Source organism: Arvicola amphibius, chromosome 12 (genome assembly GCF_903992535.2).
Source record: "Arvicola amphibius chromosome 12, mArvAmp1.2, whole genome shotgun sequence".
Taxonomy (NCBI): Eukaryota; Metazoa; Chordata; class Mammalia; order Rodentia; family Cricetidae; genus Arvicola; species Arvicola amphibius.
In genome coordinates this window covers 140,153,772-140,172,352 of record NC_052058.2, presented here as the reverse complement: position 1 = coordinate 140,172,352, position 18,581 = coordinate 140,153,772, and the positions used below count along the sequence as shown (strand labels likewise).

The 18,581-nt window shown below is 48.8% G+C and overlaps 1 protein-coding gene across 1 annotated transcript in view; it reads right to left on the bottom strand.

Moving 5' to 3' along the window:
* The window catches only part of Igf1r (insulin like growth factor 1 receptor), a 278,425-nt gene extending 262,612 nt beyond the window's left edge, over nucleotides 1-15,813 (bottom strand). Inside the window, exon 1 of the mRNA XM_038313638.1 lies at nucleotides 15,693-15,813. Within this exon, the coding sequence (XP_038169566.1) occupies nucleotides 15,693-15,786 (94 nt within the window). The 5' untranslated portion in view covers nucleotides 15,787-15,813. The remainder of the gene's footprint in view (nucleotides 1-15,692) is intronic.
* Nucleotides 15,814-18,581: the final 2,768 nt, after the last annotated feature.

The window sequence follows — 18,581 nt, the reverse complement described above, 5'->3', positions numbered from 1 at the left end:
CATCGATGGGTCCTTGGTTTGCTTCCACCTTGACTTTTAAAACCCATTCATCAACACAAATACTGGTATACAAAGGGATATTCAAGGCCCTGTTTTTCACTTTGGGCAAAAGACTCAAAAGTATAACAGCTGGATCATGCACAACTCAGGACTAACTTTGGAGGAACCCACACCACATTCCCATTTCAGCATTTACACGGCCAAGACACACAGCTCCCATCTCTCCGCATCCTCGCTTAGGCCGGTTACTACTGTCTGGTTTTCTGTCAACGTTGTAGTAAGAGGTATGAATTGGGACCAGTTGTGACTCTGACCTCAGTTCATCAGTGATTAGTGGTATCTAACGTCTTTTCAGGGGCTTATTGCATTCAAGGAATCATTCCACCTTCTAAGAGATGTGTGGTTACAAAAGTAAACAGCACCAATACCGACTGTGATCTGTGAAGGCGGCTGAGTGGTCCAGATTCAAAACATACTTCTTTGGAAACACCTAGCAAATGCACCTAAGCCCACTTAAAATATACTGAAGCAGGCCTAGGCTTAAATGCAGATCTTGAGGAAAGGGGCCCTGTGGAAACCAGGAGCAGAACAAGAGGCAAGCCCCTACCCTGTCTTCAAGGAAGGCTGACTTTTAAGAACTTATTTACTGGGTACAATGGGTCAGAGTCCCACTGAAGCCTTCTCCTTCTTCATCTCTGGGAACTATCCCTGTGGCAAGCCCTTGATCTATAAAAGCCAAAGGATTTCGACCTGCCCCATTCTTAACTTCGGCCTATTTAACCAGTCACCTAGAAATATAGATCCTTGCATTTAAGATCCGGTACCCTAAACCTGGTTGGGAACATAAACCCCACCCTACTCTCATACCCTTGACTTGGCTTAAATCAAACAAAAAACAAAAAACAAACAAAAAAAAACGGGCCTTCCTTCATAGCTCAAGATAACCTCAAATGCACAGAAATACATCTGCTTTAGCTTCCTATGTGCTGGGGTTAAGGTGTGTACCACCACACGTGGCCCCTTGATCTACCTCTTATCATAGAAGCTATATGACCTCCAACTACTGCCCCGTCCTTGGAAAAAAGAGCACAAGGACACAGGACTCCATACATACCATAATGCATCAATCATTCATTTCTGTCATTCAACCCCTTGGGCAGGGTACATGAGCCTTCTTTAAAGGGTATTGGAATCCGAATCTGTCTTCTGGAAGAAGATGCTTCTATCTTTCCCCCAAAGGCAGGAGCACAAAGAAGAGGGAGGGAGGGAGGGAGGGAGGGAGGGAGGGAGGGAGGGAGGGTGCTACTGTCCCCTGGCACAGTGTTAAGATTAGCAGTGCACACCCAGGAAAGTGCTACCTCCTTTTCTCTCACCTCTACTGTATATTCCATCTACCCTGAAGAACAACATCAACCACCACCTGGTATCTATGGCAGGCAGAGTTCAAAAGCTTTGTCCACCATCATTCTCAAAGTACTTGTAAGAAACCTAGCAAGTGGGTATCACTGTTTTGTTTTCTAGATGAAGAAAGGAGAGCAGCAGGGTGAACGGGACACAGCTTAGCATCAGGATTCTAGCTCTAGACTCTCATTCTAAGCTCAGGCTTGAACCAAATCCACCAAGCAAGATGGGCGGGGGGGGGGGGGGGGCACAGAAGTAGGCAGGAAAGGGCAGAAACAGTCGGAAACCAACTTTGTTAAACTTGGGGTCTGGGGAGGAACTGAGTCACCCAATGACCTAAATTTCAGAACTGACTAAAATCCCCACATGCAAAGGCCCACAAACCAAATGACACCACCTTCCTAGGGCGCCTCACGCATATTACCGCTTTCTTATGCTCTAGATGCGAGTGAAAATGAACAGTTCCAGCTGCAGAGCAGGCAGCTGGTAGCTCTGATCCCGGCTAAGGCCCTGCAATCGCTTCTCACCAACAATCCCAACATGCCCAATCCGTTTAAAATCATAAAGGAGTACGTGTTAAAAAAAAAAAAAAAAAAAAAAGCGCCGGTAGCAAGCCAGACTGGGACATGACGCTGGCATCCCCATTTAAACAAATCACTCCTCCTGACTCACACAGCGAGGGCTGGAAATCATCCTACCATGTTGGCTGTCACGATGTTGGCTGTCACGGCAGGAGAGCAGGGGCTTCTTCCTTAGTGAAGGGTCAGCCTGGGGCTCACTTGACCAAGCCTCGAAGGAAGCAGGAGTCCTCTTTGGCCTGGGTTGCCTGCCCTGAAATCCAGAAAAGGGCACCCAGCAACCAACTGCAGGAGGGCCTGCCTGGAAAGCTGGGACATTTATTTTTGGGAAAAAAAAAAAAAAAGCAGCGTGTTTAATCATGACCTCACCACTTTCCTGAAGGCCCGTTTTAATCAGAAAGGTAAATTCTGCAGTCTCCAAAAGGCTTTCCCCATCCTGTGCCTAAAGGTGCTTCCTTAAGGGCCTGCTCTGTGCTGCTGACCCCAGACCTCCAGCCAACCGCAGAGGCACTCTAGGGGCACGTTCTACACAGTCCCCTACTCTTGACCCAGGGTCACGTCTCACTAGCTCCTCCCCAACAAAGGGAGGAACTCACTCATCACTCACTCCCACGCCACAGAGCCAGGTCACTAAGCAGTGAGTTCTTGCTTCTCGGATCCTGCGTCTAAGATGACATGTTCCTCCCTGGCCCTGAGCTCACTGCCCCCCTGTCTACATAGCACCAGTCTCCAGCGCTGGAGTCCCACGGCAGGAAAGCTCTTATGCCTCTATTCACAATGCTCCAAAAGCTTTCAAGTTCCCCATTATCCACCCATCACTCAACTCCCGCCAATGCACTTGGTTCTCACGCCCACCTTCCACGGCATCTGAGCAGGCTGCCACCTGCCCCCACCTTCCAGAGGACTGTCTCCACCACTTTGAACTAAACACTGGAGGCACACTAAAAGTCCCTTGGCTATTCAGCAGCTCAAAGACTGGATCTCCAAAGCTCAAGCCTTTTTTTTTTTTTTTGAGCTCAGATCCTGTAATTTGGTACTGAACACAAACGGCCTATTACTGCTTCACAGTATCTGAAATGGTGGAACTCGAAGTGTTTCAGAGATGGAGATGTTTGGACTTGGGAACATTTGTATCAGCTGATTGGCCCTAATATGAAAATCCAAAATGCTCTGAAAGCAGAAACTTTCTGAGCGCTGAGGGAATGGATACATGTTCTTGATTTTGTAATACTTCAGAGTTCAAGCTAAGGAAGTCAGAAGGCATTGGACCCCCATAGCTAGAGAGCTACAGATAGTTATAAAGCTGTCATGTGGATGCTGGGAATCGAACCTGGGTTCTAATCCTAGTGTTCTTAACCACTAAGCTATCTCCCCAGCCCCCACTTCTGGGGATTTAAACCAATAGATGTGGCAAACCTCCCCTGTAGGGGCTGCAGGAAGGGCTGGGAGACAGAAATTCCCAGTGCCCCACAGCAATGTAGGAGGAGAAAAACTAAAGCACTCACTTGCAGGATGCCTTCGACAGACTGCTTCTGCTGGCCATCTTAGAAATATTATGGCTGATTCCCTTGGCATGCCTACTAGACTGGCACTACTCCAGTTTAAAGATGGGTACCAAGGTCCATACTTCTTCCCTCTCTAACATGCCTCCAGGCACCTGTGGAGAGCAGGCTTCCCCAACGGCAGGGCATGCAGATGAACCCATGTTCCTTCAGCTCAGTGGTGCTTTTTATGAAAGTGCTTTTTATATAAGCCGCACCTGAAATAAACACACTTGATTTGATGATTCTGTTTGCATTTTCTGTAAGAATTAGCTCACCTTGAATGCCTCCTAAGGAGCATCAAGCCTTAAGCAATGACTTCTTGGGTATTAAGTTCAGTAGCCCTTCTTACAGCACCCCAGACAAGAAGACATTTTTTTGTTGTTGTTGGACGCTGTGATGGAAGCAGACTTCACTTCCCCGGTGGCCCTCTGATAAACTGTTACTGGCCTTGTCGACCACTTAAAGGATGTGTGTAGAAGACCTGGCTATTGTCCCTTTTGGAACTCAAGGCAACTTTCTGTTGATCTCATTAGAAAACAATGCAAGAAATAGAAGCAAAATTCTATCCACAGGAGTCTGCAACATTCCAAACAAAGCTCCCTAGGAATCCATCTCCCTCTCTCTCCCTTGTTTTGGAATCTGAAGGCTGAAAAAGCATAAGAACCTTTCCAAGCCCTGGGGTCACTCCTGAAGGAGGAGAACAATCAGCAGCAGCACAGGGAATAGGGCCCACCAGCTCTGTGGCTCCTCCAGAGATGGGCACAGTCACATCCAACCTGAAGACAACAATCTTTCATCAGGCATGTGGCTGAAGGCACACCACAAACAAAGGAGCAATAATGGTGGATTATTCTCATCCAAGTTTAAGGAGCACGGTCACCAACCTCAGGCACACAAAGCTAGACTTGCAAAAGTCCTTTCCAGTTCTAATGTTTTTTTTTTTTTTTTTTTTTTGCTCACCTCCAAGAACAAAAGGCCTAACCAATGGTTTAAAAGATCATTTTATTGCTTCTAAATTCTATGTAGTAGAAACTGGGGTAATAAAATGTTTTCAAAGGCAAAGCTACTATGAGATAAAAAACAAAAACATTCACTGTAAACGAACAGTGTATCCAAGTGAAAGGGGTAAAGGTGGTCCCTTTAAGACATCTGCCATTTCCTAAGCCCCTCTTACCCACCAAGCATTCCCCAATGATAGGTAAAAACAGGTTCGTGAATAAGAAATCAGAATCCTAGATGCAGAATCAACTGTTGGTTGATTCTCAGAGAGTATCAGAAAGCAAAGTGATAATATGGTTGCCCCAGGCACAGGGGCAAACTAATGCATTATTAATTATTCTTATACACCTTAGCAAAATAAGGTTTTTATGACAAAACACACATTTACTGAACACTTACTATATGTTAGCAACTTAGAGCAGTCAGTATCAAGTGTGTCTTCTATTTCTGTCACTACTCAGTGTCTGCTTGAGAAACAGCTGGTGGGGTTGTTTGACCTGTCTGCAAGAACACACAGAAGCCCTCAGCCCAGCAAATGGTCTCCAGGTTAAAATCAAGTAACAAAAAGCAACCACAGGCCAGGCAGCAGTGGTGCGCATCTTCTCACAGCACTTGGGAGGCGGAGGCAGGCGGACCTCTGTGAGTTCTAGGCCAGCCTGGTCTACATAGCGAGTTCCAGGACAGCCAGGACTGTATTAAAAACCTTGTCTGGGTCGGGGTGGGAGGAATACCACCATGGAAGGAAGTATCCACTAGACACAGTGTCGCTGGAGAAATGGGAACATAGATCCTGAAATTATCAATAAAATCTGAGGACAAACAGGAAAAAAAAAAATCTAATGAAGTGGAACCAGCGCCGGGATGAGGATCATCAGTAACAGAGTTGTGCACGGCCCCTTGTTATTGCTCCTCTTGAGTGAACGTCTTGATCGCGTGAGGTAGCCCAAGGGGACACACATAGGAGCAAAAACGGAAGTGTTAGCACCTATTTACAAAGGGCAATGGAAGATGGACCTTGATATAGATTTCAGAATGAACTGGTAGTCTCTTTTTTTTTTCTAATCTTTTACTTTACATTTATTTGGGAGGTGGGCATGAAAACACCATGGCCATATATGGAGCTCGCAGGACAACTTCGAGAGATCAGTTCTTTCTTCTACTGTGCTGGGTTCTCGAGACTGAAAGCTGGCGGCAAGCGCCTTCACCAGGTAAGCCATCTTGCTGGTCCCAGCAGAATTATTATTTTTTTTTAAATCTCTCATCTCAAAAGAAACATCTTTAAACTTTACATATAAAAAAGTTCCATGGCTTGGGGGAAGTATTTTAGGACTATAAAAGACACAACTCTGCCTGGGTTCGTTGGGAGTATGTGTACATCGCTTTGGAAAACTTTGTCTGACTTTATCACTGAACAGTAGAACAAGCTATATAATAAACCATAGCCCAGCGATCTCTAAAGCCTGAAGCATCCACATTTTCTTACAATCATCTCCCAGGAGCCACACCAGCAAGGAAAAGCTGGGAATTTGGGAGAACTGGTTCTTGTGCTCTGAACGCCTCATAGAGGTGGCTGAATTTCACGTGTGGCCACTAGGTGGCGACTACGCATTGGTGAGATTGGCAAAGTGCACACACCACTGGCCACATCTAAGATGCTGAGAGAAACTTAACAAAAGAAAGGATTAAGGGAGAAACTGTGACAAACAGAATTGGGAAGGTGAAGCTGAACTGAGTGGAGCTGGACAAAGCTGAAAGGGCAGAACTTAAAAAGGTTTACTATTTCAGGTTTGAAAATGGGGTTGTTTGGGGGGTTTGCTGTTGTTGTTACTGTTGTTTTGTTTTGGGAGTGGAGGTGGGGGGTGGGGGTGAGACAAGTTCTCACCAGGGAACATTGGCTGATCCGGAACTCACTATTAGACCAGGCTAGCCTCAAACTCACAGAGAGCCAACTGCCTCTGCCTCCCAAGTGCTGGGGTTAAAGGCCTGTGACACCATGCTTGGCTGGGTTTAACCTTTTTATTCCGTGTATTTTAGAAGCATAACTCAACCTCATAATGCACATTAGCAAAGAAAAATCTTCTTACAGAATACATGTTTACTACTCACTTACTATGCGTCAGGTTCACATAATTAAGGATGGAAACAGGGAGTGTGCCCTCTATATTTATTGCCAGCACTATCAAAAAAAATCTCTACTTGATGATGGCACATCTGTAAGGCAGGAAGCAGTTCAAGCCCAAGGGTTTAGGAGGTGCCAGGTTCAACTATAAGCACTTGACAAGAGTATTAACTTGTTTAATTTCATGAAGAAATATACAGTGGGATCTAGTGGTTGTCATTTCACAGATGAGGAAACAAAGCCACGGGAAGATTAACCTGCCCCAGCAGCTGAAGAACTGAGACTCAAAACCATCCTCTCCTCTAGATTCCTCTGTCATTTAATAATAACGACAGTCCAGGAACAAGACACAAGGCATCACTATCAATGAGCCAGCCCAGCAGTCTGAGCTCAAAGGGAGGAAGGGGAGCGTTAGATCTATACAGTCAGGGAAATGGCAGTCACCCTCACAAGAAGAAGAAAGCAGAGTTTAAAAACAAAGGGTACCATCCCTTACATATTAAAATCCTAGAAAGTCCCGGGGCTGGGAGGAGTCAACTGACATCATACACTGGCCAAACGAACACTCACAACCACACACACACTCACTCATTCACTCACACAACTTATGAAAATTAAAAAAAAAAAAACATACCTCCTCCCCAAATTTTCCTGAATTTAATTTTCTAAATATATTAGAAAATGATATTATCCAGTGGTTTAGTGAGACAAGGAGACATTTCTTTCACAATCAGTTTGAGTCTCCACATATACAGCATGTGCTATATCAAAAAAAATAAAAGCTAAAAAGAATCCTGACCCAGGTGACATTCCAGTCATCCAAAGTAGCACTTTCCCATGTTCAATGTGGGGAGGGGGGCAGAAGAAATCACATCGAACCACGGAAACAAGAGCAAAATCCAGGGTGGAGAACACCATAGCTTGCTCATACAGATGCTCAGGCAGCATTGGGGGCTTCCAGGAATCACTCTGGAGCCTGACAGTGTTATACATGTGTGTGGGGGGGGAGGGGACTTCTTGTTAAAACCGTAGACTCAGCTGCAGCACAAAGTGAGGATCTAGGGCTGGTGAGCACACAAAGCCCACGAATATTTACAGGGCTGAGTACCGGCTCAAAGGCCAGCTGAGGGTGTCCTCTCTACTCTAAGGGTTTGAGATGCAGGTCTGGACTGGACGGAGGCAGAACCAGAAATGGGCAAATCTGTGTGATTTCAAATGACTCGGTGAGGTTGAGAGGAAACATTCAATTAAGCAGTCTCTTCAGAAAAGGGCAGGTTGTAGAGCTGAGGTTAACTAGAGTTTCCATCCTGAGCCAATCTGGGGGCTTGAAAAAGCTCAGGGCAGAAGAAACGCTGAAAATACAGCATCCAACTGAGATAGGCCACTTGCAACAAAGTAAGTTCCTGTGATTCAACTACTCTACACTGTGGCTAAACATGAACCCATTAACTCCCAGAAGTGGACAACAGCCATCAACAGGGCTTCCCCGCAAGTCTGGGAGCCTGTGTATTACTTCAGTACAATGACGTCCAGGGAAAACTGGTGGGATGGGAGGGGGTGGAGAACAAACACCAGACACGGGTGAACATAGGCACAACTGATGACGACCTCACCATCTAAATATAGTCAACAGATAGTGACTCACGATGCTCTTGTCAAACTTCCAGTCACCCAAATGGACAGTGGTCACCTGGGACCTCTACAGGTACTTCCTCTTTTTTTCCCAGTTAGTTATCAAAGGTTACTAAAATAATTCAAATTAGCAGAAAATTCCTGTATATTAACTCATTGCTACCTAATTACCATCAGGCTTCTACACCTTAACGTGACTTAAATTGGTAATGTCTCTCATTCACTCAATCAGAAACACCCCCAATAATTCTATAGACAAGCAAAAGCAGACACGCAAAATATCTTAGGGACTTTCAAGTTCTGCTTTACTATCATAAAACATACTTGTTGCCACGTGAAGACTAATTTTTAAGATGGCAAGTCCAGAACCAGCTCAAACGAAGTGCCGAGTTTAAAAAGAAACTGACGGGTTTAACTACACAGATGCCCAACAGCCTCACACTGTGGTCAATCAATCCAGATGGATGAATGCACACACGTACAGGGAGACAGGTGTACACACCGTGAGTAACTCTGTAACTCCTGCACTGAGATGGGAAATAAAGAATAAAGTTTTAAGTTTCCAGCTCCCACTACCAGGAATTTTCTGCAATAATGATAAACTACTTTCTAAAGTCCTTTAAAAAAAATGTCTTGCCAGCCCGGCGGTGGTGGCGCACACCTTTAATCCCAGCACTTGGGAGGCAGAGGCAGGCGGATCTCTGTGAGTTCGAGGGCAGCCTGGTCTACAAGAGCTAGTTCCATGACAGGCTCCAAAGATACAGAGAAACCCTGTCTCGAAAAACAAAAATGTCCAGGCAAGTGTGGTAACTCAGGCCTACGAATGATCATAGTACACAGGACGCTGAGGCAGGAGAGCTGAGCTACACAGCAAGACCATCTCTAGAAAAACAAAACCAAGTAAACAAACTCCGATTCTTGCAAAAGTCATTTCTGTCATTCCATTGCAAAGTAAACAATTTGAGGCTGGCATCCTTCTCTACGCATGCCCACTTCCATCACGGTCACATTCTCTCTCTCTCTCTCTCTCTCTCTCTCTCTCTCTCTCTCTCTGTGTGTGTGTGTGTGTGTGTAGCTGGTCACCAGATGCTCCAAACGAGAAACTCTTAAGCGTCAAGCCCATCAGGAAGCAGAGAGGAATGGTCCCTAAGCTTCGGGAACACATCCTGTACGAGCAGGAACCAAGCAGAGGCTAAATATAAAACCCAAGAGCAGCATCGCTATCCTGTGGAAGCTACTGCAGCCCCAGCTGTCCATCCCTCATCACAGGAGATTCCGCTTTCTGTTCTAGTCAAGTAAAGTCTGAACAGCAATCTGCGAGTTTATAAATTCTTACAGTCAGGGACCCAAAAGAGAAATGTAAGCCTTTCTTACTAGTTTCTTAGTTCTTTAAGCAAACATGGCAATAATTTCTATGGTTCAATACATTGAAAAAAAACTAATGGCCAGAGTCATTACAGTCTCAGTCCTTAAACCTGGAGACCGGAGCCTGTGAGTACTCAAGAAAGATGACAGATGACGTCTCAGTTCAAGACACACCAACCTTTAAGATTCTGAAATCCGCCATGTTAATACATCCTACTGAAACTGGCATCAGATGAAAGGAAATCTGCAGAAATGTAAAATGTGAGCACAGGTGACCAAAAAACACTCTGCAGCGTTTTCAAGAAATCAGCAGGCACCAAACCCAAAGATACTACTATTGTTAGTCAATTTCAAACGCTTCAACAAAAGAAATGGACATGAAATGGACATCACCGTGCCAAGGTTATGTTTAAAGATCCACTGTTTACTGACTTTTTTTTTTTTTTTTTTACAAACCCATATCCTCATCTCTAAACAAATCAGATCCATGGGTCAAGGGAACTGAGATAAGGCACATGTACATGTTTTAATTATAATCTTTGTAAATATCAGGCACCAACTATGTTCTCCTCAGTGTCCCCAGATCTCGGTGTCAGGAAACACTAGGACCGCATCCACTCCAAGTTTAAGCCAAATCACACATCTTTATAAGGAACTGGAAAACTTCCTCTTGCTGACCTGAGGCCAAACACTATTTACAGGAGGCTCCAAGCGCACCACCCACTATTGAGTCTGTTGTCTTTCAAGTGTTCAGTGTTTCCTTCGGAACGTCTCAGACGGAGAAGTCAAGAGCTGTAGCCACAGCACGTGAGTACGTTTTACATACTTAGTGCAACTGAAAAACAGCTTGTTTCTAGGGCTCAGACAGCACCTGTCATACAGTGGCTAAGAAAAGCAGCTCAAAGCAAGCTGGCCTCCAGGCATAAATACCTCTGGAGTTGAGTTTTAAATGAGTTTTGAAAACAAAACAGAGAAAATCAGAAACAGAGGAAAACTGGTCTTGTATGTTTTATAATTTAAAAAAAAAAAAAAATCGCCGGGCAGTGGTGGCGCACGTCTTTAATCCCAGCACTCAGGAGGCAAAGGTAGGCGGATCTCTGTGAGTTCCAGGCCAGCCTGGTCTATAAGAGCTAGTTCCAGGATAGGCTCCAAAAGCTACAGAGAAACCCTTTCTCAAAAAAAAAAGTTTAAGGTATTATTGCCTCTTCATCTTGCTCTTACCCCTCATTCTTTTAAAACAAGTCCATTCATTTTTAAATCATAAAAATATGTGAAATTCTTAACATTTCCTAAAGACTATCTGCAAGCTATGGAAGCTACATATCCTTGGAGAGCCTCTAAAACTGGCCCCACATTTCCTGAAATTTGAACCCTGCCAGCAACATTTATGAACACACCTGTGACTAATTTTTATTTTGCTGCTATTTTGATCTTGAGACATGGTTTCACTATCTAGCACAGGCAGCCCTCAAACTGGTGATCCTCCTGCCTCAGACTCTCACTTATTAGGGTTACAGGAGCATGAGTATACCCGTTATACAATATGCACGGTTTTAGCCACTGTTACACCACTGTTACAAACACGCCTGATTAGACAGATACCCATATGCTATGGTCTATGGTGAAATTCCAACACCAGGGAGTCTGTCATAGGGTAAGAAGTGTGTGGCACTGGCTATCCACCAGACTAGCCAACCCTACAAAAACTGTTTTGTAAAGGGTCTTGAAACCGCATGCTAGGTCTGGTGTGTGGGTGGGGTGGGGTCTGATTTTTCAAGTAACTTCTTTTCATGCAAATACATGGAAAGTGCCCCAAAGGTATCAGGAAGGAAGTCCTTTCTCTGTTGGTGAATTCAATATCTACCACCAGTCTGGCTTTCATACAGTAGGTGCCCACTAACTACTGGCTAGATTCAGTTCCTTGAAGTACATTCTTACAAACCAAATGAAACCAGATTAAAAAGGAAACAAAAGTACTTCAAGAGAAGGAAAGACGGACAGACGGACGGACGGACGGACGGACGGACGGACGGACGGACGGACAAGGAGTGAAAATGGTACAGCTGGTGATCATTACTGACCTACCTTGCAACAATAAAGGCAGGAAATATTTTTACCAATAAATAACCTTGAGAAAAAGGCCAAAACCAGTGCAAACACTACTTTCTATGTCTGTTCCTATGGAAAAGGCAATGTACATTTAAAGGTACAATGGTTTGAGTGTATTCTTAAATCTTTTCTAAGAAATTTTAATTTTTCATTTAAAAAAAATTTAAGACAATAAACTCCTAAACGACCAACCAAGTTCCATGTACTCAGATTGTGGAGTATTTCAATTTAAATTTTATTTCTTAAGGAAAGAAAAAAGAAGCAGCTCTTCTGCCATCACCACCACTTGTAATTAATACGAGAGAGATAAACTTCCTTTCCTGCTCAAAGCAACATATTATTTCTTTGTTGGAAGCCTGCAGGCACAAACAGGCTCCTAAACTATCCAGACCATCAATTTAGGTTCAGTTTGAGGATTTTTACTATCAAAAAAAATTACACTACCATTAGTATCTGTGTGTTGTTTTAAATTCAACCACTCCATCATCAAGCTAAAAATAATCAAGATTCTTTTATCTCCGTTTGTCCATTTCTTGCCTGGCATCCGATTCCTGCTGTCAGAGCTCCAATTATCAATTTGTATTGCACTAGTTCATAAACCTTAAAACTCACAAATTTAGAAAACAAAAAAGAGCAATACCAACCTGCATTAATGTTTACTGAATAATCTTAGTCAAATCCTACCTCCTAGGCAGCACAATGTATTCTTCTCAGTCTTTGCAATTAAAAACAAAAATTGGTCCAGATGTTATCACACACCCCAAGACAGCTGTTTACAAACACATAACTCAATGCCTTTTTTGTTTTTTGGTATATTCAGAGTTGTATAACCATCACTGAAAACTGAGGTTAGAACATTTTCATCACTCCCTAAAAAACTCCTTGTACCCCAGCTTTTCCTCCCCCAGCAACTGGGGATCAATGTCTCTGTCTCTGGATTGGCTGAACATTTCACATAAATAGGATCATAAAAGATTTGGTGTTTTATAACAGACTTCTTTCTCTATTTGTAATATTTTAAAGGCCCCTCTATTCAACCCTGGCATATTTCACTGAGCTCTTCTAATCCTTTCCACAATTCATACATAAGACCTTTTAAACTTCAAGCCCTTACTTCCTACCGGCCTGTCCCTCCATAAAGTACAGTTGACTTGCTATTTCCCTGCAAAGAAACCTGAACTATAATTTGCTATTTAGGTTCTTTCAAAAGTTCTTATTCTGGGTCCTCCTTCTGGTAGGTAACACTAACGTTCTTAAACACCAACATTCCACGGGTACCTCCTTTCCTCTGACAATAGGATGCTACCGTGCCCTCGGCACAAAGATGACTAAATCCTTTTTAGGAGCTGGCCACAGTAACTCCAAAGTGAACCGTACATTTTCAAACAGAAAACAGTCCTAGAATATCTGGCTGCCACTCGTACCTCCTCAATTCCCTTGTTTAGAATCTCTGCTCAGCATCCTGCTACAAAGCAAACATGTCTGCAAGGCGGCCTTTGCATCAAGAAACTTCCACAGTCCCAAGTGAAAGATGAAAAACACCCCACTACTGTCCCACTTCAAAGACTCACCAATCCCTAACTCGAAGTCTGCCTCTGCTGGGACATCTGAGTTCAGTGGTCTACACCTTTCAGAAGGTGTGCCTATGCTTCATGGACCCCTTCAACTGTAACGGGCAGTCACTGCCTGCCGTGAGTCAGGGCTTCAGCAGCCCATAACCAGGACTCGGGGCGCTTTCTAGACATCCATAACATTTTAAGAAAGTCTTGGGATGAGCAGCATTAAAACAACACACATTCAAACATCCTCCTGTTGCCCTTGTTCTGGACAAAGAATATTCTTCCCGGAGACCCAGACTCCACCTGGTTCAGACGTCTGCGCCCTGCCCCCGAGAAGCAAGGCCATCTCTGCTACTTGGCAATTCAGAACTTCTACTATTAAATAACAGAAGTAGACAAAGCACACCGTTCAATAGGATACCATAGTAAAATGGACTCGTTTCCTAGTGTCTTCTAAACCATATTTAGTCCTTAAAGGATGGAAATCCACCCTGCCCCCAAACACCATCTAAAGGACTGAGTAGAAGGGAGCCAGAAGCCTTTCGCCCAATCCAGTGTGCTCAAAGTTTGGAAAACAAAGGACAGGAGAGCCCAGATTTGTGGGGCGGCCCCAGTCTGCGCCTTGCTCTAGGCAGTAAACAGCTATAATTCTATAAAGATCTGCTCATGTTCCCTCGTAGACGTTACTTAAATGAGGTTCGGGGGTTTGTTTATAGAAACAGCCTTTGTTAACCACCCCAATGGTGGGGCCACACGCCCCGCGCAGCCTCCATCGCCCCCCTCCCTTGCTAACTCAAGGCTTCGTCGTGATTTTTCGAAGTTAATAGGCACCACCTGCATACATTCTGCAACCATTACTCATCCGCACGCCCTCACCTCCCCAGCCCCAGCTCAGAGACTGCATTTAAACTTTTAATCGTGTTCAAATTACTCTACCATCTCAAAAGTACCAGTATGCCACATTGTTTTTCTCGAGAAAAACCCCCCTTCTCCTCCTGCCCTCCTCCTGCTACTGTAGAGAGTTCTCACTCCCAGGGACACCCCCCCACACACACACACACACAGAGGCACGCACTCCTATCCGACACCACCAAAACAAAAGCTATCAGATTGCAAGCGATAGCGAGCGAGGAGTGATACCGCTTATTAAGTATGTACAAAGGAAGTGCGGGGCGGGGGGGGGGGGGGTTGGCAGCGCAACACAACTCTGGCCACAACAAAACCAAGGCCAGGGCTCCGCGCTCGCAAAACAAAACAACCGCCCCTCCACTATCACGCTCCAGATCCTGACATAGCCCAAACCACCGCACACAACACCTCTCCCCCAGGCCGGGCGTCCAGGTGTCCCCTCGTGGTCGTGTGGCTGTGGGTGCGCCTAAATCCGCGCTGAGAGCACATGTGTGTGGAAAAGCACGTCGGCTCTGCGCATGGAATGATGCCCCTACCACGTCTTACTTAGACGCTTTTCGGAAGAAGAGATGTCCAGGGCTGGGCAAAAACTGAGAAACTGCCCAAGGACCCTAAAAATTGAGGATTCAAGTCCCCCCCCCACCCCCAAAGGAGTATGAAGAAGGTCCCAAGCTCACACTTTCCTAGGGAAAAGTCCGGGAGTACACCCTGAACCCCAGAGCCACACTGGACAGCCCCGAGTCACCAAACCGTGAGGGAAATGGGGACTAGACGCCCACCGGCTCATGAGATGCTTAAGGCCAAGAACTCAAGGAGCCTGAGGGGCCAAACAACTTGGGCAACAGGAGGCCGCGCCTTGATGTTTGGAAACGTGTCCTGGGGCCGCGAGGCCTCCCCACCCCGCACCTCCCTCGCAAGGACAACTTGCACCCCGCGGGGCAGAAGGCTCCAGCTCTCCACCACGGTGCACTCGGTCTACCCCAGCAGTCACCCGTGGAGCCTCCCAAGGTGCTGTCACCGTGGTGCGCTGCGCGGGATGGGCGCTGGGTGCGAAGAGGCCCGCGCGCAGGGGTGGGGAGAGGCGAAGGTGGCAGGGGAGAGGGAGGTGGGTCAAGTCCCCACCCAGACACCAAGTTCCCCATCAAGTGTCCACGCGTGGGCTGCTCCTGAACCTCCGGGGAACAAGTGCTGCCCACCTACCAGGCCGCGAGCGGGACAGCGCTCCCGGGACAGCGAAAGAGAAAGCTCCAAGGCCCTTCCCGCGCGCGGATGCGCTGAACCAGGGCCGGTGGGGCTCCTGGGCTGGGAGCTCGGGCCCCGCTCCGCTCCGGCCTTCCGGGAGAGCCCCACCCTCCGCTCCCGAGCCCCGGAGTGAGTCCGACAGCTGCGCCCGTGGCAACTGGGTTTTCCCAAACAGGGCGCAGCCCCTCGGAGGAAAAGTTCCCGCAGTGGCCGCGGGCGGCAGGCAAATACTCACTTTCTCCACTCGTTGGCCAGAGCGAGAGCGCGGCGGAGAGAAACACGAGTCCCCACAGCGAGGTCGGGGACCCTCCTCCGGAGCCAGACTTCATTCCTTTTATTTGGGACGAAATTCCCTTTTCTCAAAAAAGAAAGAAAAAAAAAGAAAAAGAAAAGAGAAAAAAAAGTCTCCAACTCAGTTCTCACTCTCGTCCAAAAACAAGAGCGCAGCGCAGGCGATGATCCTCGGAAGGCGGCGTGGACGGGGAGGGTGGCGCGGGGCGGCCCCTCAGCGCCGGCAGCAGCGGCCCACGGCGCGGCGGAGTCGGGAAGCCGGGGCGCGCCGGGGCGGGCTGTCGGCGTCGTCGGCCTCCATTTGCAAACCCAGAGATGCAGAAGAGGGGGGAAAAACTGTTACCGAAAGAGGAGCAAAGCCCAAATCGCCGCAGGCGAGGACAAACGCCCCCAGATCCCCGGAGGGAGCGACCGCCCAAGCCTCCGCGGCGGGAGAGCGCGACGCAGTTGGCGAGACTGGTCCGAAGTCCCGGGCGCGGGCGAGGCCGGCGAGGGGCAGATATGCGGAGTGGAAATGAATGAGCGGCTCCCCCTCCTCCGGCTCCTCCTCCTCCTCTGGGCTCCGCTCGCCGCCGCCTCCTCCTCCTCCCTCAGCGCCGCCGCCGCCGCGAGCTCCTTCCCAAATCCAGGACACACACACGCACGCACACACACACACACACACACACACACACACAAAGCGGCGGCCGTGCAGCGCTCAGTACTCCCGCCGCCCCGCGTCGGCCCCCGCCCGCCGCCGACTCCGTGCGCGGGGGCTCCGGCTCGCTGAAGGTCAAAGCCGAGAGCGCCGCGCGCCGTGGAGCTCTAGCAGGCGCGGGAGAGGCGTGGAGGGTCCGAGGAGCGGGGCCGAGGGTCTGCGAGCGCTGGGCGCGCCGGGACAGGCTCGCTGGCGGCTTCCCTGTCGCTCGCCTCTCCGGAGTTCGCCCGGTGCGCTCGCTCCTCCTAGGTCCTCCCTCCCCCCCCCCCTCCTTTTTTTTTTTTTCCGCTCAGCGGAGTTAATGCTGGTAAACAAGAGCCTCAGCCTCACCGCGCCGCCGCCGCCGCCACACACTGGGGGCTCTACGCGCGCGCTCTCGGGGCCGCGCACACGTGCCCGCGCGCACACTCCAAGCGGCCACAGCCGCAGTCCCGGCGCGCCGAGGGCCGGGCCCCGACTCGGCAGGCGCCAAGAGCCGGAGTTCGGGATCGCAAGGACGTGCGGAGCGGAGCGCGGGCGTGGGGAGCCGGGCTAGGGAGGCACCGCCCCCCGCGCCTCCACCCGCGCTGGCCCCGGCGCGCACACTGAACCACGCGCGCGCCCACGCTTCCGCCCCCACCCGCACTGCGCCGGCCAGCCCAGTATGTACCCTCCCCTCCCGCAGGACTCCAAAAACAATGCCCCGGGCGCCGGTGGGACTCGGTGGCCCGGGAGGCAGCCGGGCGTGCGGGCGAGCGGGCAGGCGGTGGGCGGGGAGTGCAGCCCCTGAGCTTCATTGAAAACAACAACAGCGCGGCTGGAGAACGCGCCGGCCTGCTCGGCGGAAAAAGCTTCATTGTTTCTTGCAGCTGTTGCAAAATAAATAAATAAGTGCATGCATGCGGCATTTTTTCGCAGCGTGGTGGGAAGCCCGGGCGCGGCGGGAGGGGCACACCTGGGGGAAAGAGGACCCCCGAAGATTGTTACGCAGGGCACTTTCCACGCCAGACTTGGGCGTCCGTGGCGGCACTCCCCGGGTATTCCGGTACTCGCGCGCAGTCGGGGAGAGGACAGGGCGCGGTCCGCGTGGCTCTTCTCGGAGCCCGGCGATCCCACCGCGGGCCCCCAGCCCTGGAAAGGGGACCCAGACAGGCGGCCCCTCGTGCCCAGGGCGCGTCTCCGCGACGGCCGCCAGAGGGCGCGGCGGCCGCCTGGGAGGGCTGGCTCGGGGAATGTCGCCTCCCTCCCTCCGGGGGAGGAAATGTGGGGGCCCCGAGTCGGGGATCGACTCGTCTGGGTCGTGCTGGCCGGGCCTCCCATCCCCATCTCCCGCCCTGAGGGCGCTCCACCGCACCGCGCTGTTCCGGGCTCCACCACGTGGGCAGCTGCGGAGAGGGACCGCAGCGCGTGTCGGGCTGCGGGAACCCGGAGCTGGGGGGCGTGTCCGAAGGATTCCCAAGGAAGGATTCGCGGGCGGGTACCCCGACCCCGGACGCGTTGTCTGGCTTGGTTCCCAACCTAAGAACGTGTGGCATTCACCCGGGTTCGGTGGCCACTGCAGAAACCCACCCGCACCTGCCTCAAATCCCCTCCCCTCCGCGTCCCCCTAGCTTCACTTGATCCGTAAGTAACTAGAAACTAGCACCAGCCCAAGTCTCCTCCGTGATTTTCGCGAATGTGCCAGAGAAGAGGTTTCCCCAAGACGAGGCTTCCCCGGGACTGCCATCTAACGAACAAACACTGCGGAGGCCAGGTCTCAAAGGGGGAGAAACCAGCAATGGCTGGAGAGAAGAGTTTGAAATACGTGGACTTTTAAAAATAGTGATTGAATCACGTGTCGCCCTTAATGCGGTCGGGCTTCATGACTCAGGCTAATTGATATCCACAATAAATAAAAAGATGGCTCATAAGTCTTGTGAATGTCTGGATCAAATAGAAGTGTTTTTCTCGTAAACAGTCGGACTGTCTGGTTGGTGGAGAGGAGCCGTTCTGTAGCAAAGAAAGGTTTCTTTCATTTACTCGAATAGTAAAAGATTTCGGCATTACACTTATGCATCCCATCTTTCATAGAAGATTTTTATTAAATTTAGAGCTGAAGACAAATCAAAAGCTACCGTAGAGGGAACTAAGCCCATGTTTTTCTCTATCGCCTGAATC